At 34.6% G+C, this 27,977-nt stretch overlaps 3 protein-coding genes across 8 annotated transcripts; 1 reads left to right on the top strand and 2 right to left on the bottom strand.

Annotated features, from left to right (window-relative positions):
• Window positions 1–396: 396 nt before the first annotated feature.
• On the bottom strand, window positions 397–19,502 carry LOC8270985 (protein translocase subunit SECA2, chloroplastic). Of its 6 annotated transcripts, XM_015719891.3 has the most exons (36): window positions 17,731–19,502; window positions 17,194–17,249; window positions 16,842–17,114; window positions 16,514–16,750; window positions 15,877–15,996; window positions 15,502–15,630; window positions 11,761–11,895; window positions 11,590–11,659; window positions 11,426–11,490; window positions 11,131–11,251; window positions 10,188–10,279; window positions 10,038–10,103; window positions 9,784–9,848; window positions 9,609–9,696; window positions 9,382–9,447; window positions 9,150–9,265; window positions 8,710–8,800; window positions 8,510–8,593; window positions 8,315–8,407; window positions 8,104–8,199; window positions 7,937–8,022; window positions 7,227–7,305; window positions 7,004–7,117; window positions 6,663–6,758; window positions 6,529–6,592; window positions 6,126–6,415; window positions 5,294–5,349; window positions 4,171–4,288; window positions 3,985–4,065; window positions 3,589–3,668; window positions 3,017–3,071; window positions 2,872–2,941; window positions 2,559–2,748; window positions 2,335–2,458; window positions 1,206–1,280; window positions 397–1,131 (listed from the first exon to the last, which is right to left on the bottom strand). In XM_015719891.3, exons 1-36 carry the CDS (start codon window positions 19,358–19,360, stop codon window positions 967–969), a joined length of 5,436 nt encoding a protein of 1,811 aa, XP_015575377.2. In that variant the 5' UTR covers window positions 19,361–19,502; the 3' UTR covers window positions 397–966. The 6 variants fall into 6 exon arrangements, 4 of the variants coding, with proteins under 4 accessions (XP_015575377.2, XP_015575374.1, XP_025013314.2 ...); XM_015719888.3 differs by lacking the exons at window positions 15,502–15,630; window positions 15,877–15,996; window positions 16,514–16,750; ... (1 more) ...; window positions 17,194–17,249; window positions 17,731–19,502 and adding an exon at window positions 11,982–12,505; XM_025157546.2 differs by lacking the exons at window positions 397–1,131; window positions 1,206–1,280; window positions 2,335–2,458; ... (25 more) ...; window positions 11,590–11,659; window positions 11,761–11,895 and adding exons at window positions 14,610–14,896; window positions 15,127–15,156.
• An 8-nt stretch (window positions 19,503–19,510) lies between these two features.
• LOC8270986 (protein KRTCAP2 homolog) lies at window positions 19,511–22,863 on the top strand. Its single transcript, XM_002520270.4, has 5 exons — window positions 19,511–19,658; window positions 19,993–20,151; window positions 20,776–20,827; window positions 21,673–21,739; window positions 22,576–22,863. The coding sequence occupies exons 2-5, from the start codon at window positions 19,996–19,998 to the stop codon at window positions 22,664–22,666; spliced, it is 366 nt and encodes a 121-aa protein (XP_002520316.2). The 5' UTR covers window positions 19,511–19,658; window positions 19,993–19,995; the 3' UTR covers window positions 22,667–22,863.
• A 377-nt stretch (window positions 22,864–23,240) lies between these two features.
• On the bottom strand, window positions 23,241–25,582 carry LOC8270987 (pentatricopeptide repeat-containing protein At1g77360, mitochondrial). The gene is made up of 2 exons (XM_002520271.4): window positions 25,428–25,582; window positions 23,241–24,897 (listed from the first exon to the last, which is right to left on the bottom strand). Exon 2 carries the CDS (start codon window positions 24,858–24,860, stop codon window positions 23,418–23,420), a length of 1,443 nt encoding a protein of 480 aa, XP_002520317.2. The 5' UTR covers window positions 24,861–24,897; window positions 25,428–25,582; the 3' UTR covers window positions 23,241–23,417.
• Window positions 25,583–27,977: the final 2,395 nt, after the last annotated feature.

Genomic DNA, 27,977 nt, shown 5'->3' with positions numbered 1-27,977 from the left:
TGGGACACTGCTGATATTATAAAATAAAATAAAAATGGTGGCCAAGGAGCTAAAAAGCGTGAGAACTTTGGGGTTTTCTTTGTTACTTTTAAAAGTCTTTCTTTTTTTCTTTTTGAATTTTTCTAATGATTTATAAGAAGTAAAATCGTTCTATTTTTTTATGGATGTTTTGCTACTCAGTTATTATTGAGACTTTGATATGTACAATACACTTGTATTGCTGTGTTATTTCTTTTTCAACAACAATTGATACAATAATACTGATTTAATTGCTTTTTTTTTTTTTTTTAATTATATAAATTTTTTTATCTAATATATTAGCAAATCTTTAGGCTGATTGAATCAACGGTGAATTTATAAGTTGTTTTTGTCAATGATTTTTTTGTTTGGACTTAATTAACGTAAAATTATATATGGTGTTTCATTTAATTTTTCCAATTGAAAATTCTTGTACAACATTAAGTTTGACCCCACTAAATATTCAAGTGAAGCTCCGCCAGTGGCTAAAAATGTCTCTCAATTATAATCTACACATAGCAGTTACACGTGCATTGTGTGGAATTCATTCTCATTAATAGTTGTCTCTCTGGTTTTTCTCTCTACCTCTAAATCCTCCTGCCTTCTTCTTCCTCTTTTCCTGCATTCATCTGTGATCTTTCTCTTCATTGTTACGATATAATGGTACTGGTTCATAATATAGAGGTTTTCCCCTTTTAAGGACTTAACTTCTTGGTCTTGGGGCTTTTTCTTATTCCAAGTTTTGTGGTTGTCTTCGTCGCCTATGCTCTTCTTCTTTTTCCCACAGCTCCGTTCCCTTTTTCACCCTGACCTTTCTCCATCTTCTCTTTCCCCAAACTGATTGTGGTTACTAGTCCTGCATTAGCACAGTTTAAATCACCTTCTTCTAAACAGGCACTGCCATCTGGAAGAGGCAAACGCACCTTCAACATGATGAACGATCAGCACTTAAGATACAAAGAGTTCCTGGGACTCCATAGGAGATGACCAATACTGCAGAAGGGTCTCAACAGTTAGCCTTCGAGTTGCACTCAGCATTGAAATGAAAAATCGACACCCATCAATTTTGTATTCTTCAAGAGGATTCCTGTGCCCGAAACTTCTTACATTTACCTGCAATATATTCCATGTAAGTTCATGCCTATATATTGGAAGGCCGAAGAGAGCTAAAGCAACAAATCATATACCGCGGAACTGAGCCTATTCATGTTTATAAGATGATCCCTCCAGAAACAGTCTAAAGTCTTCAGAAGAACTGCCCTCTGCATTTTAATTAGGTTAAAAAAGAAAGGGATTAGTGAAAAGAACTCTTAACATTTCTTCTAAGAGCAAAAGATTAGTGAAAAGAAGAAATCCAGAAGAACATTTTCAGCATTTATGATACCAAAAAAGTTCTTCCATAATATGTCTAGGTTCCATTTGGTTCATGGAAAAAATTCCTCTGGAAACGTCACCATATTTTCCAGTGTTTCGGGCACTAACAGAAACTAAGTCAATGGAAAACATACACTTGTTTTATACTTGTTCTAATACTTTCAAGTTGTAATTATACAATAAAATCATATATCATATTAGTAAAAATATATTGATAAAAAAATTATTATATAATGAAAATAACGATAACATATTATTATAAAACGACAGTTAAATAATGTCGATTAATTACTTTAACTAGATAATTAGTGTTGCTACCTTTTATTATTATCACTATTATATAAAGTTACAATTAATAATAACACTATTAATTACAATCAATTAACACTATTTATGAGATAAGCTAACTCTTATTATTATGATCACTATATCTCCTCTTTGTAGATGAATGACAAATTTCAAAATGTATATTGAATAGATAATATATTCAGTAGAAAGATTACTATTATCACTGTACAACAAATGCTGAAAAAAAATTTCAGTTGATTTTCAATGCTACAACCAATATAACCAAAAACAATTTGTTTTGCCAAAAGAATATAATTGTGGAAAACATTTTGCATGGACAACTTATTTTGTTCACCCCAGTTCACCTGGAAAAGTATATTCTAGTTTTCATACCCAGAAACCCTTTTTCTTTCCTGAAATTAAAAAAATAGAAAACTGTCCCCATACTTTTTTCCCTCTTTTCATATAGGGTTTTGACTTTTTATTCCAGAAAATATCTTGAAAAGGTTCTTCAGACTTCAGAAAAAAGAAAAAGAAGCTTTTTTCTAGATTATTAGTAAACGGCATGTATTTAAGCTGTCTCATGCAGAAAACTATCTCCAGAAAATGGACTTTCAGGTCCACGTGAAAGAAGCACCTAAAATAGGAGCTCACCTCAATTTCCTTGATGTATGCATCATCATAACCAGACTCTCGTACAGCATCCCAATATGAAGCAATTAGAAAATCTCCAAGGTACTTGCGTAGAAGATTAGTAGCTATCCGGTATCCTCCATTCCTATATTAGACAAGTCAAGGAATTATAAACTCAAAATATTGATATAGCACATAAATCAAAAGTGTATTGAATTTGCTTGGATCATTATGATTGCACCGACTTAGTAAATTCGTCAGAGCAAATGGTAAGCCAACGCTTTAACGAATAACACTTTCTGCGGATTCCTCGAAAAGCATGTGGAGGCTTTGGCAAGTTTGGAAGGTAAAAGTCATCGATATTCACAGAGCTCAATTCATGAAATTGTAGAAGAGATTCCAACAACGCTTCCCCAGTGATGCCTGCAAATGAGTCTAGAAGAGATTTCTTTTTAAATAAATTTTATTTCCAAATATAGCAGAAATAAAGAGTATGATAAGTAACAAAATAGGAAGAAATGTATTGCAGAGCCAACTTAGAATCTGAGGCAAACTAACCATCCACAAGGTTGCCCCCAATAATGACAAACTCCCTCAAGAGCTTATCCAAACTCCAGATCCTTGGATGCTATCAATGAAAATTAATGCGATAAGTAAAAGAAATTATAAGTGCATGTACACGATTTTTGTCTAGGGTATGTACCTTCGAGGGATCAGCATTGCCAAAGACAATTTCATCTACTACCGCCTGCATGTACCTAAGGAGGAGTTTATTATGCCAATAAACAAGTTCAAAGGTAGATTACAGAACTTTGTGCAAAATATGATGAAAAACTACACAATCCTATAACTTTTTGCAGAAGTTACCAACATCAGAAATATAGAGAAACCAGATATAGCAACTTCTTTTTGAAGGGGATGTAGCAACTTAAACAAATCATAATTTTGAAGTTTTCATACACTTTTCTTATATATTTTAATTTTTCAGGTGATAATATTCTGTATGTCCTGCCTGATCACAGATCTAATTAAGCAAATACTAGATATTTCAAATCCCAATCAAGGATTGTTACCCTGGATTTATGAATAACAGCAGGTGAATTTAAAATGCTATCATGTTGTTCAGAAAATAATACACTTTTATGAACCAACAGAAAAGGGGGACACTGCTTTGCAAAAGGAAACAAGCAAATTAGAGTTACAAAATAGGCTAGGATAAATAGATAAATGGTGTTGTTGACAGAGTACAAACAGAAAAGGTAAGTGCAGACTCACTGTGATATGTGTTGAGAACAACTTTCCTCATCACCAGTTAAAATCAACTGCCTAACATCATAAACATGTTTCCTTTGTACCTGATACAATGGAATTCAGCAAATAGCTCTAATAGATGATTTCTGATGGGACTTAAAAGTTCAATGATTTAACAGCAAATTGTTTAAGTGATTCATAAATTCAAACATATGTACTTCACCAAATAAGAGATTAAAATAGTTTAAAAAATCTGTTGTATCAAGAATATGTTTATTAGGGAGATGGGAAGATCTTCAAAGTGAACCTAATATAGGAGCTATTAGGCAGGTGGGAAACTAAATCCGTTCAATCAAGTGATTATGTCGGTGACAGGAGCAAAAAGCAAAAACTGGATTACCATTATTCTTACAAGCATACCTCTAATACTTCATCAAACTCAACCAGGCTCTTTCTTATGCCAAAGAAGTACTTTTCGGCATTGATTTGTAGTGCTAAAAGCTAAGAAGTCATGAAAGTCAAGTTGTTAATAAGACAGACACAATGATAAATGAATTAGAAAACAATAAATTGATGCATGGCTATGCACATGAGAGAAACAATTACCTGTTTTACAATTACATCACCCTCAATTGGTATATCCTCATCATTACTAATCCTTGAGATAAGTTTCACAGCCCACTCAGTATCAAAATTGAACTTTTGAAACATTTCGTCCTGCAAACTGTCTCATAAATTATAGAGCAGGAGTTATCTAATTTGCCTTATCATTCCAGATCAAAACTTACATTCTTTCAGAAATTAGACATCATCAAACTTGAAAATAAACAGATTTTGCAATCTAATTTTCTTAGGAAACATTCCAACTATGTTCTCCTTTTAAAAGAGATTAACAAAAAATATTAATAGGATGAAATAATACATAAAATATTGTCTCCCAGCCCATAAGTTTTCTACCAATATAGCCTTTCAGCAAACTAACCAATGATTGGGAGACAATATTTTACTTGGTCCTTTTCCTATCTCAATCAATACCCAGTAGGCACTCTGACCATCACTTAAACTGATACCCAGTTTTCATTTTACTTTATTGATTAGCACCAAACAAAAAGGTCCCTATCGTATCTACTCTTTGTGATTCATGATTCTTAAATTTGTCTTCTCCTTTTCCTCTTTAATTTGCTCCATTATTCCTCTGAACAGCTCACATTCAACACTGAATTCAATATGACTTCACTGGATGGATAAAACGCAAGATGGGCTTGAATTACACAGGAACTATGGTAAATCAGTTCCATCCAACTGAAAGTGCTTCTATGGGAGAGAGCCCTAAGAGATTTGGGTCATTAAGTGACAAAACTATAAAATTTCAGTAGTTAACTTCAGTAGTAGAAGTTGAATAAAAGTTTGGGTGTGCTGCACGGTTTTTTTTTTTCCTTCTTCTTCTTCCTTCTTCTAATTTTAATTTTTTTTATAAAATTTCATATCAGTTTGAAGATGGCCTTCTTGACTCCTAGAAGGCAGGCCATCATGTCAAAGAAAGATTTTATGCAATGCAAAACATGCATCAATAGATGGTTTCCCTGAGCTACACTTGTTTACCAGAATTTTTGTTTTATCATATCAGGAAGCCATTACTTTGTTATTAATTAATCAATTTAAATCAAATTGTCAACTAGAAAAAGAAAAACAATGGGGAAAAATCATAGAATGGAATAGAATATACTACCTCACAATAAATCGTGTAGATCCAGGATCCCCTTGCCTTCCTGCTCTTCCACGAAGCTGTTTTTTAGGGGGGGAAGGCAGAATAAAAAGGAAAACAAATAGATAAATAATCTAATACGAAATTTTGTTCTAGATCATCAAGATTGACATTATTTTTGTTATTGTGTTACTTCCAAGCAGAAGCACTGAACCAATGTTCAAGCCTTCTGTTATAATGTAAATCAGTTTGGACCTAAGTAACCAGTGTGTTAATCAAATGATAGAATTCTTATCCATTCCAAAACTGAAAATGCTCGGACAACATAGCAAATCATAAGATGACTATACTATTGAAAATAACATAAATTCTGACCAAATGAGAATTCCGCAATGTGAGAAGCTCAGGTCTGCCAAAGAAAGGCTTCTGCAATCCAATCATATTGCAAGAGCAAAATTTGTATGCTACCTACTATCATATGATGATAATGATGGTTATAATCAATCAATAGTTCCACAACATACTCACCTTTATCTACAACCGACAGTGTTTTCAGTTGTCACTCCATAGATCAGTTACAAGAACCAAATTAATAAAACAGCCAAATGCAACAGAAATAGATTTCACATTTTAGTTTTTGTGAAACAAAATTATCAATTCATGCCCAAGAACTACATTTTTAAGAATATCACACAGCACTTAGGACAAAGCAAATTCTGTGGATATTTTGGAAATACTCACTGGGCTCATTCTGAGCAATATTCTACCGAAAAGCCAGAAAGGTATTCCAATATGCTAGAACGATGATGCCTTGAATTTATAGAACTTGGTTCCATTGAAACTGTTAATGACTCACCTGGTTATCTATTCTCCGAGACTCGTGTAATGACGTTCCAATCACGTGGAGCCCTCCAAGCCTCTTCACTTCAGACCCTTCATTGAAACAGTGCACTTCACACTCCTTCAGTACTGATAGATAAGTAAGTGCTATAGTTGGGCCAAGTGGGTACATTTCGGACTGCTCATTAGCAGCCTTCTGAAGCTGATTCACATCCATTGCCTGACTCATTTCCAGAGAGTCCGAGATCATCAATCTTGCCTCCTGATATGTCCAGCTCTTACCCTCACTTTTGCCAACATATTTAGCTGGGCAATTGACATTCAAAATGAAAATAAAGTTAGTAGACTATATAGCATATGTCACAACACTGACGGGTATTATTTCAAAAGTTCAACAGTTTTCAGGTAGTGTCACAAACCCATTAGTGCAGTCTTTGCTAGCAGAGCTAATGATGTTGATCCAACCTTTATCTTTGACATTACCTACAGCAGAAGAGATTGCTCAAAGTTTGCAAAAACTGGTCTAATACCTATAGTAGCTACAGGAAAGCACCTTTTCTGAAATTGTTTCTCCATCAGCTTCAGCATCAGGAGCTTCTCGCGTTAGAAAAGAAAGCAAGCTGTCCTCTACAATTTCTTTGGCAAGCATCTGTCAGTATTTTGATCAGAGAAGGTAGAAGTAGTTTGATCCTGAGTATCAAAGGAATACTCCAAGGAAGAAATAAAAAATTAACAGCAGTGAAGATAAAACAAGAAATACAGTTCATTGTCCAAATTTCATAAGGTTTCTGAAAAAAGAGTCCAGGAAATTATTTAACAAAAGAACATAGAGTAGAAAATAAATCAATTAGCAAGAACACATTAGAAACTAAATCAACTAGCAAGAATACATACTTTTGGGTTTCCCCCCAAAATTATATCAGTGCCTCTGCCAGCCATATTTGTAGAGATAGTAATGGCATACTTTCTCCCTGCTTGGGCAATAATTTCAGCTTCCCTTGCAGCATACTGATGGGGAACATAAACAAGAAAAATGGTAAAAACATTATACTGGAAACAATTTATAAATATCTAATATAGAAAACTATGTATCATTACGGGTAAGATTTTAGTCAACCTTGGGTCTTGCATTCAGAACATTGTGAGGAATTTTCCACTGCTTAAGCAAGTCTGACAGATATTCAGAATTCTCAACACTGCAAGGAGAAGAGAAGGGCGGTCATTAATCTGCTTGATTCTTAACATTAATAGAATAAATCTACTATTAAAGAGTTATTATGCATTAACACGTAAATGAAAACTCATCCACAATTATTTCTCTATCAACAGAGATATGTGAAAAGAAACCAATTCAGCTTAGAGGGTATAATGCGAGAATATTCTCCAATTACGCAAAATAACAAAAGATCCAATATTTTCAAAATAAGTCTTTGCTACAACAGAACTACTATCGGGAATAGGGCATTGCAGCTATATTTCATGTGGAAATCCACTTGGCCTGAACATCTACAGAAAACCAGACCAATTGAAGACGGAGGTTTAGTTGCCATATTAAGTAACTACTTAACCTAATAGCTTAAAATCATAGGCAAAGTCCCAATGATAGGTTATACATCTCTAATGATAGCAATATAGCAGCAAACTGAAAATAATCTCACTATACTTTGAGAAAGATTTTTAAATTATTGTATATCATCACAACAATTACCAGTATAAACATAATAGAATAACAGTGACACCAACAGGAAGTGTAGATATTTTGCATTCAAATCCTATCAGAAACAGGGTAAAAACAAAGGAAAAGAAAAAAAAAATTGAGAGATTCACCTGGTGGTCCCAACTAAAACAGGACGGCCTTGTCTAAACATGCATTCAATTTCTTGACGGACGTACTCCCATTTTCCACGAGCGGTCTAATCAAGTCCACAAAAATACAATCAAAAAATCTGGATCACTTGATATATCAGACAGAAACTGAACTTTAAATGCCCTACCGCAAAAGCTTGTATGGTTAAATCTTTACGGATATTTGGTAAATTAGTAGGCACTTCAATAACTGGCATCTGGAACATTTTCAAAAATTCCTTTTCCTGCAATAATATAATGAAAACTTGGCATGAGATTTGCATAAACAACTAATAACATAAACAGCCATATTGTATGAGAATGTTAAATACAATGCAAAACCCTGATCATCATCCTTACTTCAGTTTTTGCAGTCCCAGTCATTCCAGACAGCTTTGGGTAGAGCTTAAACAGTGATTGGTATGTAATTTGTGCCACAACAACTGAATCAGCCTGGTGGCAAGATCATTATTTTAGATTGGATATACAGAACTAATGATTAGTGTAATTGTTGCATAATAAACTTCAGGAAATAATATTCATTCATCAACTTGCCTGAATCTTCAGACCTTCTTTAGCCTCTACGGCCTGGTGAATTCCCTCAGACCATCTTCTTTTCTCTTCGACTCTTCCCGTCAACTGCATAAAATGTCATATGTTTTTTAAACTTGAACTTGTGTCTTAAACACTTGAAGTAACTTTCTGCAGCACATAGAAAATACTTTAATAGTAGATATCACATGACACTGAAATACCTCATTTATTATGAGAGCCTTCCCATTTCTAACAATGTACTGAACATCTTGCCGATAGAACTCTTTAGCTTTCAGAGCATTCATCACAAATCTGCAACATTTTGCTGGCAAATAAAGTGAAAGTGGAAATAAAGTACTATTGACCTGGTATGCACATTCCTTAGTTAAGAGGATAGATTAAATTATTCAGACAAAAATTTTGGCACCTGAATGCCATATATATTTATTAATAATGATATACGCAAAAGAAAGATGCTACAAAATAGCTCAAATAAACTTTTCTCAAAAGCTGAAGTATGTATTTCGTAAATACAATAAAATACACCTGAAGAAAGCAGTATTCTTTAGGAGGAAAACCTAGGTTATGATGCCCTTTACACTTCCATCAATGATGAAAAGGGCTAACAGAGTGCCTGAGAGATATAAAAAGAAAAATTCACCTAGCCCAGGGATCATTCTCATCCCATAAGTCATTTGTTTCAAGAGCCATTTCAGAAAGTGCTATTCCTTCCTCAGTCAACTCCACCGAATTATCTTTAAGCTCTACATTGTAGTGCTGTAAATTGGAATTAATATGTAAAACTTAAATATGAATTATGGTCAACTTAAAAATAACCATGGACATAAATGGATACAAAGTAAAATATCAGCAAGGAGGCAGACTAAACTCACAAGGCCACGAACAAGTAGTTCAGCCACTTTAGCAGCAACTGGATATCTTGCAGCATCTTTGTTAGCCTAGCATAAGGAAAACAGAAGAGGCAGTGTCTTATTAACAAGTTATTTCTTCAATCATAAAGATTTCCTGTCACTGATATGAAATGTTAAGCTGTTACTACACTGGTAATGTAAAGATCAAAGTATAATTACTATTTCTTAAAGTGCAAAACTTATATTACCTCACCACTTATCAACAATGGATTTCTCCCTTCATCTATGAGAACTGAATCAACTTCATCAACTATTGCAAAATGAAATGGCTTTGGCCTGTTCATTCACATCAATATTACAAGTTCACAAAAGAGTAAAGAAGCCAAAATGAGTGATGAACTTTGAGTCCGTCTTGAAGCATACCATCTCATCACAAGTTGTTCACTATTTCCAGCAAGATTATCTCGTAGATAATCAAAACCAAGTTCCTAAGAGCATCACACTCAATATTTCATCAGAAAGAAGAAAAAATGTCGAGGAAAGCATTACTCAACATTCAGCTTAAGATAACTTCGAGCAAAACTTCAAGCGACTAAAGCAACTACAATTAACCCAACAAAACAAAGGCAAAATCAGTTATATGCATTAACGTACAGCAAAAAACATATGTGACTTACTGAATTATTGGTGTATGTTATGTCACATCTGTAATTGGATCTCCTTTCTTTAGCAGTCATCCCCTTCTGCACATCCAAGGAATAAATGTTTCCTAATAAGTTGTTGAACCAATTTTAGGGCACAAGTTCATGCATACTCCATGAATTTACCTGAATAAGACCAACTGAGAGACCTAAAAAACGATGAACACGACCCATCCAATCAGCATCTCGATGAGCCAGGTAATCATTCACAGTGACAACTGCCAAGGAGAAAACCATCATCAGATCTAAATAAGGGAAGCAACTGATTCAACTAACCCTGCCTCAGATATATGTCAATATTGATCAAAGAGGTCTAGTGCCATTCGAAGGACATTTAGACATTATGGCTCCCAAGATTTATGCTTCATCAATATTTTCAAATTTTGAATAATACAAACCACATGGCACTTCTTTACAGGAGGAACCAAATCAACCAGTCCTTTTCCAGAAAATAAGCATCTTGAACAAAACAATTTCTCTCTAGATCTACTTTTTAAATACCATGATCTAAACAGGCCAGTTCAACTACGGATTAATGGAAAAGAAAATACAAGTTTCAAGAAAGCTCATCGATTTAAACTTTTTTCAATCTCTGATAATGCAAAATAAGCTTTTATTCTTGAGTTCTTAGGCAATATTGCAATGCAAGGACAATTGCATGCATCATCGGTGCACCCAATAAGACTATAGAAGTATTGCACCTAAATTTCACACTTATGACTTCCATGCAACCACATCAGATGAGACAAACCTTAGATGCTATCCAGTAACATAATCAGCTTAAGACAGCAAACTCACAGTGAGCTTCCTGAAAGGAAATGGCTTCCCTAGAAATATGAGAAGGTAAAAGGAAGAAGGAAAGGGGGGACATGCAAACCTGCACAAACTTTTGTTTTTTACTTAATACATGGTTGTGGTATAAGATTTAATCAATCAAGAACTCAATCATATCTTCACATGTCCATCATTATCAAACCTAATACAGTAATATTAGCAAGATTTTTAGGCATATCCAGGCAAATTTGTGAAAGAAATGGCATCTTTCAACAATTAAGAATAAGCAACATACCATGAACACCTTCACCAGTTAGTGCATTAAGATATGCAGCCAATGTCGAAACCAATGTTTTTCCCTCCCCTGTTTTCATCTCAGCAATTGATCCATCATGAAGCACTGCTCCACCAATTATCTATCATTACAATTTGCAGCATAAATCAATTTATTGAAATAATTCAAATAATATAGCACGCTCTGCAATAGAATTCCCTCATATGGTATGTGGATATAAGCATTTGGATATAAGCACCCAAATGCTTATGCAGATGAATAAAAATAATAGAAAGAGACAAAGAATGAGAAGAACCTGCACATCAAAATGGCGCATTCCAAGTTTCCTTCTTGCAGCTTCACGAACAACAGCAAAGGCCTCTGAAGAATGAAGCATGTGGTAACTCTCACATCATATTCTCAAGAATTCATCAATTAAAAGATTCAAAATAAAATTAGAATAGTCTGTTAGGTCCAAACCAGCTTGAATATCAGCTAAAGTCTCTCCTTGTTTTAATCTTCTTTTGAACTCAACAGTTTTAGCACTCAACTAAAATAGACAAACACAGTCCATTATCCAAAAGAACACAAAAATACCAACTTTAAGAAGCCAGCTTAATGCAAACAAATTGAGCCTAAAAAGCCACATACCTGGTCATCGGAAAGTCTCTGAATTTGTGGCTCAAAAGCATTAACTGACTCAACTAACCGATAATAATCCCTTACAACCCAGTAGTTTAGACTCGAAAAATCACTCACCCTTTTCGTCAAACTAGCTAAATTCTCCTAAAAATACAAAACAACCATAAAAAAAAGGTCAAACCAATCCACATAAGCATTTCATCAAGCACATAATGTGCAGAAAAAAGTACCTTCAGAGAGGCACTGACAACTGTACTGCTGGAACAATGTCGTTGAGACAAAGATAAAGAAGGATAAAAGTGTTTCGAATAGAAAGGGAGAGAGTATATGAATTTGGTGTAGTAGAGAGTGGAGTGTTTAATAGTAGGTGGTTTTGGAACCAAAAAAGAGGTTTCTAAAACAGAAGGAGCTATCGCCATCAGGTAATTGTTTGTTTTCTTTTGCTATACGAGTTTGCGCGCTGTTTTTTAATGTAAAGCAAGCAAAGTCCCCTGGTGCTTGGTGTGCATAAAATTGTAGTTGTTTAGCTCTGCAAACCAGTCACCACGTCAAGCGCGGTGCCTTCTAATTCTTTGCTTTGGCAATCTAATAGTGTACATTAGTCAAGAGAAACAGCAAAGATTGTGAGAAGAAAATGAAAAGCAAATTATTAGTAAAGAAGTGAAAGTGAAAACAGAATAAATTTATTTCAGTTTATTTGAAACTTTTATTTAAGAGAGACCAAGTGCATATTTATTCTCTCAACTTGACTTTTTTCAATGGAATCTAACAAGATATCTAAACTTTTTCTTGTATGTCCTTAATATATCTGATGTATTGCATAAAGGTGTCTCAATTTTATCAATAAAGTCTTTAGGTATATGTAGACCTGTTCATGGGCCGGGCCTGTCCGGACCTGACTTGATTTTGGATAAACTCGAGTCTGTCCAGGCCAGATAATTTTTTAATATCTCTAAACCCAAGTCCGAGGCTGAAATTTTTTGGAAAGTCCGGTCCGGCCCAGCCTAGTTCGGCCAATTGTTAAACCTGTATAAAGAGGTCGAGCCTGGGCGGGTTCGGGCCGGGTTTGACCCGGTTCTGCAATGTACAACGAGGTTGTTTAGAGTTTGATATTAATAATAATATGGAAATTATAAATAGGAATAATAGGTAGTTAAGTGATTTATAATACTTAATTATAAACTAAAGGGTGTGGGTTTGAGTCATAGGTATGACATTTTTTTTTTTTTAACTAAATTAGACCTCAGGCCGGGCCGGACTTGAGTTTTTATATAAATATCAAGTCTGGCCCAAAGACTACGGGCTTTTTTCGGGTTCGGGCCGAGCCGGGCTTATTCACAAAAATTGTTGTCCAAGCCCGGCCCGAGGAGTGTGGGCCGGGCGGGTATCCAGGCCCATAAACAGGTCTAAGTATATGTATACATTAGATTAATTTAAATATTAAAAATATAAATTTAGGTATATATTAATTTAAATTAAAAAGTAAAATAATTAATTGATTATTCTTGAAGTTAACTCGAGTGGCAAAAGTAATTACTTTTAGGAGCTGGAGATCTTGAGTTCAAACTCTACCTCTATATTAGGTGAGATTTCATTTTTATAACAAATGTAAGGAGATTACTACTATTTGTTGTGTAGTCCACAACCCGTTAAACTTTTTATAAATAAAAAAATTAATTAATTAATTTATATAAATTTTAAAGTATACATATACATTTAGTATTTAAGAAATGAAAGGAAATTCTTTTAAGGAAAAAAAAAAACCCAAGTAAAATTTTGCACTATCAAATCCTTGGAGGGGAAAGACAATAGATTTATGGAATTTGAGAAGATATACATATTAGATTCTTTTTTTTTCTCTTCATTGGGAATTAAGGATACATTTTTTTAGTTGGAATATATATATATATATTGGAGTGTTTAAAAAAATATTATTTACTTATTTAAAAGTTATTAAATGTTTTAATAATATAACTAATTATAAAAGTAGGCAGTTATGGTTGGAAGTCATACAAGGGCTAGTTGATAGTCAAGAAACCAAATGGATACTATTACATGTCAGTTATTTCTTTTATGATATTTTAATATTTCTGATATGTAACTTTATTTAATAGATTTATATTTAGTACGTATAAATATTTAAATATTAAAATCTAAGTATCTTATTAAATTAAATTAAAAATTAAAATATTTAAGAGGTTATAAAATAAAATATTTATTTTTATTAAAATTGACTAAATTAAAATGTTAAAATGATTAAATTACTAAAATTTAAATTGAGAAAATGTATATTATACATAATTAATATATGATTCAATATAGTATCCAAATATTTTGTATATAAATTATTTTACATATTATAAGTATGTATAAATTTGAAAAGTGATTTACTTCTTTAAAATAAGAAATTATTTGCTTTGAAAATGACTTAGTTCTTTTTTTTATAAGAAAAATGACTTTTATTGACTAATTTTTCTTTGATGTATTGGACACCCAAAGAATTTATGAAAGATCAATTCTTTTTCTGAAAACAAACCTAGCAGTTTCTTTCCAACTCCAACATTACAAGTGCTTAGTATTTCCGTACAATTCTTAACATGCCAAATCACTAACTATTATTTATTTGGACTTGAATGTTATAGTTAGTTAGTTATCTCATTATTGGAGGGATTCTAATTTTTGAAACAGTTTCTCCTGAAAATCAATAATGGCTTCAAAGTCAAGGTTATGTTTTTAATTTTAATTAAAATGTAATATGCCCATTTCAGTCTCCCAAGTACACTCTCCTCTAAGGAAATGAGCAATGCCAATGACACACTTTTAAGTGTTTCACAAGTTAAAGAGTAAAGAAGGGGAAAAGAGAAGAAAAGAAATTATGATTACATTCAGAAAAGCTCAGGTACCTATGCCCAACTCAAAAGATTTCAAGGGCAGAGACAAAACATTAGAATTTGCATATATAAGGATCACTAACAATATATTACTATACAAATGTGGTTTGTATCTATGTACATCTGCATTTTTCATGCAATACTGTCTACAACAGAAACTGTGGTGAGAAACTATTAGCTTTCAAGTATATAATCCCCTATCTAACAGGTAACAGAGTTTGCATTTCCTTTTAGGAAGTCGAGCGTCTGATATCCTGCAGCGAAACCACCAGAAACTTTTAACAGGGGTATGATAATATCAAACACATACTCTAAACTGCGAGTTTGATTGCCAGTGGAAATAACCTTCTCTGCGAAATCAGAATCAATTGATTTCACACTATTTCCAAACTAAGAGCACCTCGCTTAACAAAGCTATAAAGTTTGGGTTGAGCAAACATCATTCCAGAGGGAGAGAGAGAGAGAGAGAGAGGGTGCTGGTTACCTGGCTGGATCACTCTCCATAGAAGTATACCTAGTGCCATACAATCAAGTTTAACTGATTCAGTTTGCATAAGATTATAATACCACAAACTTTTTTGATTGGCAGTTTAAAACCCAAGAATTCAAAGAAATACCCTTTATGTCGAGGCTGTGTAATGGCCATGTATTAAGGTATTACTACCACAACTAAATGTGGAGCAAAGACCGAGTTGCGTATTTTACAAGTTTACCATAATTTATTCAAGAAAAAAAAAAGGCTTCAGAAAGGATATTTAAAAAAGAATATTATCCTTGAGAACAAGGTTTAGTTTATACAAAAGAAATTCACTTCTGATAAGTCATGTGAAAGAATGCCTGTAGAGCAGAAGAGATATACCTTGATAATCCTATCGCCATGGCCAACAAAAAGCTTTCCTTGCTGGTATAGCAAACATGTTATGACAGCACCACCTGGGATTGATCCAATGGATTCGGTTTCTACTTGAAATTCATCTCCTGATAATTCCTATCATCAATTCTAAATTGATCAGGTTGTACGAAGATGAAGGAGATAAAACTCTCAGAGAAGAGTCCAGACAAGACAAAATAAAATCAATTTGCCAAAGTTTAATTTTTAAAAGAAGCTGAGACAAATTTCCAGATGGTTTTGTGATTTATATTAAAAATGCAAAATAGGTGACTAACACCAGATATCAGCTCGTCAAACTCCTGAAACAATGCAAAGAACAAATGAATATAAGTAGCCATGTACCAGTACATAGACAGTTTTGTCCCAACCTCCGGTAAACAGATATTTCCCCTCCATACCAGTAGCAAAAATGGCACCATTATGAAGTTGAATGGATATCATAAACTTATCATTCCTCCATACCTGAAGATGGAAAATAACTTCATTGATGAATTTTCCTAAAGGCAAAGAAGTAGCAATTAATATTGACTTTTGTGCTTGAAAAAGAAAGGCTATCAAAAAAGTCAAAGAAAAAAGAACTGAAATTTATCATTTCATAGGTGAACTAGCAAGTGCTTGAAGGTCTTTTTCCCAAAAATTGAAAACAAGTCTTCATTTAAACTACACCAAGTTATTCAAGGATGCTTACAGTGGCATCATTCTCTTTTTTGATCAAATTGAACTTGCATCCAACAGATGCCCAAGGGATACAGTAAGGATTTAAAATCTAGCCTGACATCAATTTGAGTATCGGCATATGATTTCACTTATTTCTTTCACTAAATGATGGTATAATTATACTACATATCATGACCTAACTAATTTGAAGCCTAAAATCAGTGCAAATTCATGCAGCGAGTAAATTTCAATCATAAATTATTTGGCGTCCACTTGGCCATGTAAACAAAAGGAATTCAACAGGTTCAGAGAAAAAAACAACCTTTATATGTCCATTTTCATGTGCTGCAACAAGTATATTCTGGCAAACACTAAGGGACAACACAGAGGTCATAGTTCCCGGCATGTCTTCACCTAACACTGTCAAAAGACTATGATCAGTTAGACTCCACAGTCGGATGGTCCCATCCCAACTCCCGCTATACAGAACCCCGTCACTTGCTGCTAATGAGGAAACTACAGATTTATGACCATCCATAGTGCATGATAGGATCCCATCCTAGAGAAAATAAATAAATGAATAATATATTTAAGATAATGCATGTATGAGATGAAGTATAATCAGTGAATCAGATAGTTCAAGACATTACCCGCAGTGACCATGCTTTAACTGACCTATCTCCACTCCCAGTATAAAGATACCCATTTCCTGCTGTGGTCAAGGCATGAATACCACTATATCTCCAATCTTTTTGCTCGTACCAATTCTTTAATGATTCTTGCCTCAGAGGGTGATTAATGCTCCAGAGAAATATGCCACCTCCAGCGTCACCACTTATGCATAATGGCTGCTCTTCATCAACGTAGATTACAGCCATGACTTTATGCTCATGACCTTTAAAGGTATGTAAAGGGGATAAATCCTGCAGGAAAATTTGCAGAAAAGAAGCTTAAGGAAAAGAAACTGGGATAAACTTTTTTTATTGCCTATTTGATGTTTACCTGCAAAGACCAGACTCGAACTGATTTATCAAATGAGGAGCTAAACAAAAACCCTCCTGCAGGATAAACATCTAAATGAGACATCTGACAAACCATATGGCTACTTAAACATTCAAATGGTTCACTGATACAGCACAAGAAATTCAGTTCAAAAAGAGAAATACAGCACAAGAAATACAAGTAGGAACATCTTGCTGAGGCTCATCCTACAAAAAAGTATAAAGATAAGCCAACATCAGAGAAAAGCACCCATCCCATGTCATTTAATATGCACATCTTGGTGATCTTTCACGTTAATAACAAGCTATAAGCTTGCATTTTCAGACGTGGTTTGAAACAATTGACAGGATAACTCATGTATGAAAATTTAACTAACAATAATCATAAGAAAGAGAAGGTCCTAAAGTAGCAGCGGTGGCTATTGAAGACAAACCAAACTAATTAGTGTGCAGAATGCAGTAGAATGGATCAATGGATAGTATCTAACTGAGAAAGCATACTATTGCAATCTAAGAGCACTAGGTGAGAATTTTACACCTCCAATGGCTAATCCTGTAACACAATCAAGATGACCCTGCAAATCTTTTAATTTGACATTTCCTTGCACAAGGCCCTTAACTAAATCTTTATCAACCATCCTGCCCTCAAATTGTTCTACATTTTCTTCACTGTTGTTTACTGGTCCCTCCACCTCATCCTTAACATGCATTTCTGAAGCTTTAATGTGCACCCGGGCCAATTCGCTAAGAACCAAGAAATGCCTCTTAATCTTCTCATCAGTAGCCTTATTCAATCTGAGCATAGTATCAAACTCAGGCTTAATAATTAGCTCCCTAATACATTTCCAAACATCAATCAAAGGTGGCCGACTGCCTGGATAAAAATTCAAACATCTGCATAGAATTTGCTGCAATGATTCAAATTGTTCACCTAATTTATTTTTTAATAAACAACTTATCCTTTCTATCAAACCCATGTAAAGCCCTGAACAATCCAAAATGTTCTCTTCACTTACTTTTGAAACAGAATAATCCACATAATCAACTAGCTCTTCAACAAACTGTTTCCCAATTAAAAGTCTAACAAAAGTACAAGCCAGCGACCAAATATCCGAGCTATACACAGCTGAATAACTAAAGCTACTACCGCATTTTACCTCTATGCTTTCTTTCTTAAATATCTCAAATAGCATTTCTGGACTTACAAAGACTTCTCTTTTAAAAAGTTCAGTTACCAGTATTCCCATCTCTATATCACCAATCCGTCTGCTACCAGAACGAGCTGCCATGACACTCTCATGAACCTTCCTTGACGTCAACAAAACCTCACCCAAACTTAAATATACATGTCCAAAGTCATCCAATTCAAAGCAAGTAAGACTTAGGCAACCCATAAATAACCCTTCCAAATGCAAACCAATTATCGCTTCACAAATTTCCATACCCGTAACAGCGAAACTAGCCAAACCATCTTTACTTGATCCATTTTTAGAACAACCAGAATGGTCCATAACACCCACATTAAATCTCTCACAAACTAAATACAAAAAACCATTTTGCGAATCACACCAAAAGCCATAAAATTTACCAATCCTATAATGTTCCAAACAAATTCCTAAAATCAAACTCAATTCCTCTCTCACCACATTTCCCAACCCATATAAACAATTCATAATCCTAGAAGCATAACTCAGCTTAAAAATAAACCCACTTCCATTAACATCCAACAAACCATCAGCAACCTTAAAAAGTCTCAACTTCTTATTTCCATCCTTCAAAACGCCACAATCCTTTTCACTCTCATCAACTAAAACAGCATCCTTTTCAAGAACCCAATTCTTCCATGTAACAAAAAAGTCATCAGACCATAGAAAAGACGCAGAATCAACCTGATGATCAGAACTCCTGGAGTGATTAATGGGTTGTTTTTTTTTATGGTTAGTGGGGATTAACCTGAGGAGGTCGATGTTTTTGGGGAGAGAAGATGGGCCTAAAGATGGGAACTTGACAAGCTGAACACAAGCAGGACAGCGAATTGTTTGAGGATACTTTTGAGGAAGGCTTTTAAGACATGACTCGCAGGTTGTGTGTCCGCACGTCAGTACTCGCGGAATTGCGTACTCTCCGTCGTAATTCTGTAAGCACACCGGACATTCCGCCCACTCCATTTCCAGTTTAATGAATGATCAGTGATCGCCAGCAAGCTTATTTCTTGCTTTCTAGTTTGTCACCCACGACATCGTTTTTAATCAGTGCAAAAGCCCGACGCTGACTAATTAAAAATAAAATAAAAACCAAACGTCTCAAAAAGAAAATTACAACTAGACATTGAAACGACAACGTTTCGGTGGAGTTACCTAGTCCAGTTCCACTTTTATAATACGGTTTCTAGTATTTAGACTAGAAGCTCGAGGAGGACGCATAAGCTTCTTAGGAAGGATCCGAATCGTGTCTCTAAGCCTAAAGGTATATCTTCAGATTTCTTTGTGTAGAGGTTGGGGTTTCTATGTAAAAGAAGGAAAGTTAAAATTTTCTCATAATTTCGATCTGTATCATTGATCTGAATCTTCTAATCTTCCTCACCAAACATGATCTGCTCATAATTTTGTTGTTTTTTTATTGTCCTACGTCAAGATCTAGTCGGTTTCTTTTTTTCTTTTATTTTGGTTTTGATTGCACTGAACTGAAAGTTGGTTGCTTTAACCAATTTCATTGTATTAGTATATTGTATTCTGATATTTGACTATACATCTGATACTATTGTCTTTTTGTTTTTTTCTTTTTGTAATGCAAAATGAAGATAATGGCAGGGCCAGGAAGCTCCATGCTATATTCTGGTCTTATGTTCACCGTGATTCTTTCACTTCAAGAGATGTACCGTGGGAAATTAGCATCAACAGAGTTATTTACCATTCTTGGAGGCTTCATTAGCTCTCTCTTATTTCTTGTGCTGCTAACAGTGAGTCCAGAGCCCTTTCTTTTTTCTTGTTATTTACAGCTTAAGGAGAACCTTTTGCCTGTTCATCTTATCACTATTAGCTTGCAATCAATATTATATAATTTCATGCTATATCTGCTTGGATGGTATATGTAGGAGGATCAAAATGTGCATGCTTTTATTGGCCAGATGCCTTTCTTGTTGTTGAATTCTTTTAGTTGGCCTTTTGTAAATTTTTTTTTTTTTTTTGTTCCTACTGTTCTTTCTTTTTATATTTGTGTGTTTGTGGTAAAACTATCAAATTCTCTTCCTTCTTTATGTTCTTTTACCAACTGAGCTCAATGCTGCATGCATAGTTTCTAACTTTCTGCTTTTTCATAAAAATCTAGCGTTTGCTTTGTGGTCTTCAAATCTACTATTTCTTGCTGTTAATTTGATCAATTAATTTTTTTAATGTATAAAGTGCATATATGCACTTCCTGTTTCAATCACAAAAAACATCAGTCGTGATCTTATGTCCACTTATCATTATTCAAGTTTGCAGTATTTTACAAAAAAAAAAGCTCAGGTTTATAAATTGATCTTTATATGACCTTCATAAGAAAATTTGCATGATAACATTTTTTGCTGGGTTGCTGTTTGCAGTTCATTGGCAATTTTCAAGAAACGTGTGGCATAAAGACTGGGTGGGGCACAGGCAAGTGCAATCTGTCTGAATTTTTTGTTTACCTTCTTGGATTAATCTTTTTCTTTTGGTTGATGGGGCTATTATTGATTGATTACAACAAATAAGACTAGAAAGTTTCTTATGTCCATCACATATCTCTATATCTTTTGCAACCTTTTACATTTTTGTGCTCGTGATATTCATCAGATATTGATCTTTTTCCTGTGTGCACGTTGTGACTGCTTGTTTGCAGAGCTTGGTTTATTAAGTGCTATTAGCAAGTACACTAATTGATGCAATGATGTCCATCATAAACTGGTTATCTGCATGTTGTAAGCAGCTCTCTATAATCTTACTTATTTAACTTTTTCCAAAAAGAAGTTTTCAAATTTGAAAAACATAATATTTTTTTTAAAAAGAAAAAAACACTTCTTACAACAGCAACGCCAAGTGCTCCCATAGTTGATGGAGCACAAAAAGGTTACTATCATCTGCTAGGAAACAGATGCAATCTAAGAAAACAATATTGATACCTTATTTGAACAGCTGGGAAATTGTTGTTGTTAATTACCTTGGTTAGGACATTGGCAAATTAAGCTCTTCTCTTTAGTACATGGCTGCATGCCGGAAGTATTGGGAAGTGATAGGAATGGGGTTGGGGATCAGGGTGCAGTCATCAGTTGTTCTCACCTCCCATTTATTTGGTATTTTGGATGGCTTCTTTGCTTGTGCAACATTAACTTGGGTAAATTTAAAAATACAGTGGCACATCAGATACCTGAATTTTCTTTCAGTTAATGTTGACAAGCACTAAAGAGACACTGTTGTTTTATGTTTGTGTATTTTCTGAATGTTTTGTTCCTCTTTTATGGCAGTTGTATCAGCAGAAGTTGTGGCCCTAATTGCAGCTAGTACTGTACATCGTGTTTGCATCACTACATGGTAATTTTAACTGTGAAGATGATTTTCAGTTTCATTTTGCATACTTGCGTGTGCGTAAAAATACTTAAACCCTAATGAATTCGGTGGTCTTACCCATTGCAGTACCAGAGTAGATATCCATCACACAATTAGGGTCCTGGTTCCATCACACAATTAGATGTCCTGGTTTAAACCCTTTAATATTAACACAGCTACTTCGTTAGTTTAGAAATGAGGCCTCATGTGTTCGTCATTGAACATTTATAGGAAATACCTATTGGATTGACCTGAATATTTGTGTCAGAGACTCTGTTGGCAGTCCGGACCCATTTTTCCTGATCCTTCAATGAAAAGGTTCATTCTCTTTACAAAAGTAGGAGGTTATATCTTTCATGGACAGTGATTTGCAGTGGAGTTGGACCAGTGATTTTGAAACCTTTTTCTTTGGGTTGCTATGCAAAAGAGTTGAAATATTGAAAGAAATGTGAACTTCCATGTTCCTGAACTAGCTTGGTTAGCATATTCTTTAATTTAGGCATGAATAATGTCAGTGTGAGCTCACAAGCAGCTTAGCCTATGTTAGTGTGAGCAGAAAACTAGTTTAGCCTATGTTAGTGTGTCTTGACAAGTAGTTTATTATTATGGAATCCAATAAGGAGATTCTGGAACCAAAACACTTACATTTAGATTGGAGGGCAGATTTAATTGCATCACGATCACCATGTGGACCATTTATTACAATAATCAGCATCACAAAGTTCAGGAGGAATCATATAATTAGTATGTTTAATACTGATATTGAATGTCTTGCAAATGTAAGCTAATGGCCATATTCAACCTTTTGTATTTTGATGCAGTTTCTTATTCTCAGTGGGACTGCTTTATGAGGTCAACAAGCTTTCTGGGATGAAACTTTCAATAACAGAGTCTAAAGCAAGAAGGCACTAAGGGAGTGTCTTCATTACTTTAAGATATAAAGACCTGTGAATCTTTAAGTTTTATCCTCATCATGTTTGCTCAAGTGTTTGTGAGATTTATTAGATAGATGTAGTTACTCAGAAGATGCTAGATAAAACTTATTATTATGTCTTCTTAAGAGAAAAGAGTAGTGAAATTTTGTTATAATATTTTTGCTTCTGGAAAAAGTGTCCTTCTGAGTTTATGTTTTTCTGCATGGTAACCTACCAGGATGAATCATGAGCAAGACTATCATGCTATAGAAACCTTATGAATTCAGAGCAGGCTTTTGGAATGGAGCAGTCAGTTTAGAATCATGAGGCTAAGACGGTACTTGAAAAATATGTGATACAAGTGTTCCAAGTGGTTTCCATCTAACTATAAATATTCCAAATCTACGCATGGAGGATATATCCATGTTTCGGTTAAATGAGTACACAAGTAAAATCAAAATGGGCCTGCTAATGGTGCGCCTGAAATAGGGTTGCTGCAGCTCCTTAACAATGGCTGCCCAACCCAACTCGTTTTTCCTTTTGAGTTAAAGATTTGGCCGAAGAGAAACATGTAACAACATAACTTCAATGTGATTTTATTGATAATTGTCCCCTATGTTACATGAATTTGAGGATAAAAATTGACGCCATCGTTGATTTTTGCATTTAAACATTATGCAATATCAATGAACAATCTGCTTAGTGCTTGATTAACACAACAGATTACCTTTTATGATTGAGCATGTTTGTCAATCCCACAAAGGCTCCTTGATTAGCACATTTATTTTCTGTTGAAGAAATTCAAGTACATCTTCTCGTCCTTCTTTTATCAGCAGATGTCTTAGCCTTCCGAACGTCACACCCGAAGGCCGAATTCCCTTTTCAATCATATCTTCTAACATGACACAAGCATGAGAAACATCACCCTCTTCGCATAGTCCATTTATAAGCACTGAAAAAGTATGCATGCTTGGAACGAAATGTTTTTTCTTCATGTACTTCCACACCTTAAGAGCCATTTCCAACTCATTCCTTTCACAAAACATCTTTATCATCATAGTATATGTGTCTGCATCTGGCTCACATACCTTGATCATCCTGCGGAACACCCTAAAAGCCTCATCAGTTTCTCCACGGGCAATCAAGTTGTTCAAAATAATATTGAGGGTTCTTGAATTGGGTTGCATACCCTTGTAGTCCATCTCATTCAAGACCCTGTACACATTCTTAAACTTATTTACTTTACAAAAAGCACCAATGAGAGCATTATATGCAGCCACATCAGCCTTCACTCCGTTCTTTTCCATTCCTAGAAATGTGTCCACAGCATCTTCAATCCGATTCTCTATCCCATATGTATGAATCAGAACACTATAAATAAAAGACGTTGGTTTACAAATTGTCAAGTCCATTTCCTTAACGATGTCAAGTGCTTCATCAACCCTGCCAGCCTTGCAAAGAATATCTACCATGATACCGTAAGTCACAATATCAGGGCTGCAACCCACGTCAACCATTTCTCTGAAAATTTCCCTCGCCTTGGGCAAATTTGGAGTCTTTCCCCATCCCTCAAGTAAAATAGTATATGTTTTTGAATCAGGGACAAACCGGTCCTTTGAACTATCAAAAATCTCCTGAGCTTTCCTCACATTCTTGGACTTGCACAAAGCACTAAACAAGCCATTGAATGCTGCTAAATTTGGAGGCACATCATACTTCTCCATAACATTAAACGTATAAACAGCTTCCTCCAGCTTTTGAGCCCTCGCATACTTTCTCATAATAATGCAAAATGTCTCAACATTTAACATTCTCTTTCTCTTCATGGCATTGATAAGATCCCACATGATCTGATACTGCCTTATCTTAGCCAGAGACTCTATCATGGTATGGTAAGCCCTAACACTGTGTGTATAATGCAGCTGCTTCTCTGCCCACTCAAAGAACCGATATGCTACCATACCAGCATTCTCAAATCTCCTAAGGACGTCCTCAACTATTTCTGGTGAAACCCTGATACCATTTTGGTCAAGGGCAGTATGAAGAGTTACTGCTGGTGAGGACATCATGATTTTACATATCTTTTTGGATACATCGGAAATATCACTTGTGGGTCCACTTGAATCGAACCTTCTTGCTAGTATACACCATCCAGTAGATAATTTGTTTGGATGCTTACTAAATCTATGCATCTCAAGCAAACAATGAAGATCAACCAACAAACTCTACCTGATGCATAGCATACCAAGAAACTGGTCTATTAGAAGTATGATAAAAAAATCCATACAGTGAAACGAAATGGCTTCACATACACCTACTTACTGAGGAAAAACAAAATAAAGTGAAGAATAAAAAGCTCCTGATTCGTCTCTGGTCACAATTCAGAAGCAGGTAGTTCAAAAAAAAAAAAATAAAGAACTTGCAACGTTAAACAACAACCTTATAATGAATTTAAGTTGACCATTACATTACTAATGAATTTAGGTTGACCATTACAATACTAATGAATGGTCAGCGATAACCAGAAATTGAAGCAAATCGAATTTTTTTTCATAAAAATAGTTAGAGGCCTTTTATCAAACAGGTAGGGTGCAGTGCAAAATGGAGACTCAATTTCGAGCAGCAAACACATGTACTTAGCCTAACTGCATGTTGAGAGTCATATCGAAGATTAGAAAAAGCAATAACCGAAATCAAAAGCATAAAATAAAATGAGAATATCAACTTGACAGGAACTGATACCAAAAGGAAACACAGACCTCAGATTTGGAAAAAGGAAATATTCATTTTTCTCTTACAGGCATGGCAACGAAGAAGGAAGGTAAATTAAAAAAAAAACAAGAAAAAAGGAAAGGAAGTTGAGAGGAATTGAAAAAGCTGAAAGAAATATTGCGTTTGCTTACATAATAATAATTACTAAAGAGAAGCGAGAGAAATTATTTTATTTTAATAATAAAAATAAAAATAAAAATAAAAATATTAATTAATTAAATTTTTATTAGATAAAACTTTTTACACTATAAAATCAATTTCAACATCTACTGTAGAATTCCCCTTCAATTTCATTTTCTTTCTAAAAAATTCTATAAACCAAACAGGTTACCACTAAATTTTCTTTTATTTTTTTCTCTCCTTAAAAAATTCTATAAACCAAACACGTTAAGACTGAATTTTTTTTTATTTTTTCCCTCCCCTTAGATTATTCTCTATCAATGTATAAATATTTAGAAAAAAAATGCATTTTTTGCCCTTAAAGTTTGATGCCATGTATAGATTAGCCCCTAAATTATTTTTAGACTCAATTAAACCTTTAAATTATTAAAAATCTTAAATACATGTCCCTCATTTAATTCATTAGTTAACTGAGATTACATAAAAAAAACTTAAAATGCTGACATGTCAATTGTTTTTACCCCAGTAGAAAAAATGGACCCTCAAGGCAAAGTAAAAGACAAAGATGAATTCACATTATAGTGGTGCTTATTATAGTTCGGCTGCTAATCAGGTCTCTGTTAGTACAGGTTAGAAGCTTTGTTATTTACACATAGCTGCAGTAATGCTTATTATTGGAAAGAAGAAAGGAGAAGGAGGATGAGGCAGCTCTCTGTCGCCGCTACTACTGTTATGCCACACAACTCTTTTCTTTCTCTAAAGTCTCTCCTTGTCTTAGCACTCAACTAAAATAGACAGACACAGTCCATTATCCAAAAGATCACAAAAATACCAACTTTAAGAGGCCAGCTTAATGCAAACAAATTAAGCCTAAAAAGCCACATACCTGGTCATCGTAAAGTCTCTGAATTTGTGGCTCAAAAGCATTAACCGACTCAACTAACCGATAATAATCCCTTACAACCCAGTAGTTTATACTTTAATAAAGAAAAAAATATAGTAGTTGCCTTCATATTTGCGAAGTAAAGGGCAAGCGCATGAAAGCTTTCCCTATAGCTTAACTCACTAAAGATAAAAGAAGAAGAAGAGAGGAGGAACTATTTCAATTGAGAGAAGCACTCTTTCAGGAATAGCTGCTTCGCTTCTCTTGCTGCTCCTCCAGTTCTATGTCAGTCTAATAGGGTCGGTCGGGCTATCCTTTCAAAAGATCTAACTTTCCTTTCTGCCTTTAATCCATATGTAATATTACCTTAAGCAATCAATCCGTTTTCAAGCTTGTATCAATACCTCTTTTTCCATCTGGTAGGAGTGTTGAGGCAATATATCCAGTGTGAAAACCAGTTCCATCCAGCCAATTTGTTGAGTTTGTATATTTCTTTTTAAGGCAGAGGCAATCTCAAGTACTTTACCATCTTTGGCTGGCTCTAACGTTGAATCAGTGAGTGTCCCTTTCTTGAATCTCTTGTTATAGCCATTGCTAATCTCTTCTCCTTTTGAACTAAAAACGACAAGAGTGTAGCCACTCGACCAGCCCTTGAACCTAGCCCACGGAGCGAGAGGGCAAAGGCCTTGCCAACGGCTGTTGTGGCACGCGAAACTGGCCGTTTCTCGCCTTTTTTTTAGATTGGCAGGAGCCTTGTCCCTTTACCTCATAACCTCGAAAAATGGGTTCCACCATTACGAAATGAATGGAATTAGTAATAGACTGAATTTTAGCATACTCTGCTTTAGCTTTAGATGCATTCTTCTTCTTTCTGTCCTATACTTTATTTCTTTTATTTGGTGAAGTCACAGCTAATGCCGAAAGTCACGGTGAGGAAGCCACATCCAGCATATATAGCTCCTCTCGGCTTAGCAAAAGATGCCCATAATCTCTTTCTTATTTTTGTTATGTTCAGTAGTTCTAGATGACTAGAGAGAGGCCAAAGTAAGACAGTGACAGAGAAAGCACTTCAGAACATCTCTCACGTACTGAAAGGCAGGCATTTCTCATGGTTAGTTTTCTTTTTTGAAAAGGGGAGGGAGAGTGGTGAGAAGAGTCCCTTCACTATTTATAGTTTTTGCAGCAAAGGTGATTTGGTAATATTATAATATTTTCATGGTCGGTTGGTGCGCCCATTCCGAATTTCTTTATACCGCCAAGCAAGAAGGGCACGAGAGAAAAACAGATCCAATACCAAGATAACTTCTTTCTTAGTTAAGAAGTATAGAGAGTTGTAATTAGTTGTTTAACCAACGAAAAACACGGGAGAAAGAAAGATGCACAAACGGGCTAATTCTCGTAAAACCAATTGTTGTTGTTGCTTATGTGAGCTCACCTAAAGTCAGATTCTAAAGTCAGATTGAGGGAACAATATTATTTTAAGAATAATATTAAAAATATTTTGTTTAAATCTTTTTAAATACGATTTTTATTA

This window comes from Ricinus communis, chromosome 2, assembly GCF_019578655.1.
Source record: "Ricinus communis isolate WT05 ecotype wild-type chromosome 2, ASM1957865v1, whole genome shotgun sequence".
Lineage (NCBI taxonomy): Eukaryota > Viridiplantae > Streptophyta > Magnoliopsida > Malpighiales > Euphorbiaceae > Ricinus > Ricinus communis.
The sequence above is the reverse complement of the archived record's forward strand: the minus strand, read 5'-3'. Positions and strand labels throughout refer to the sequence as shown.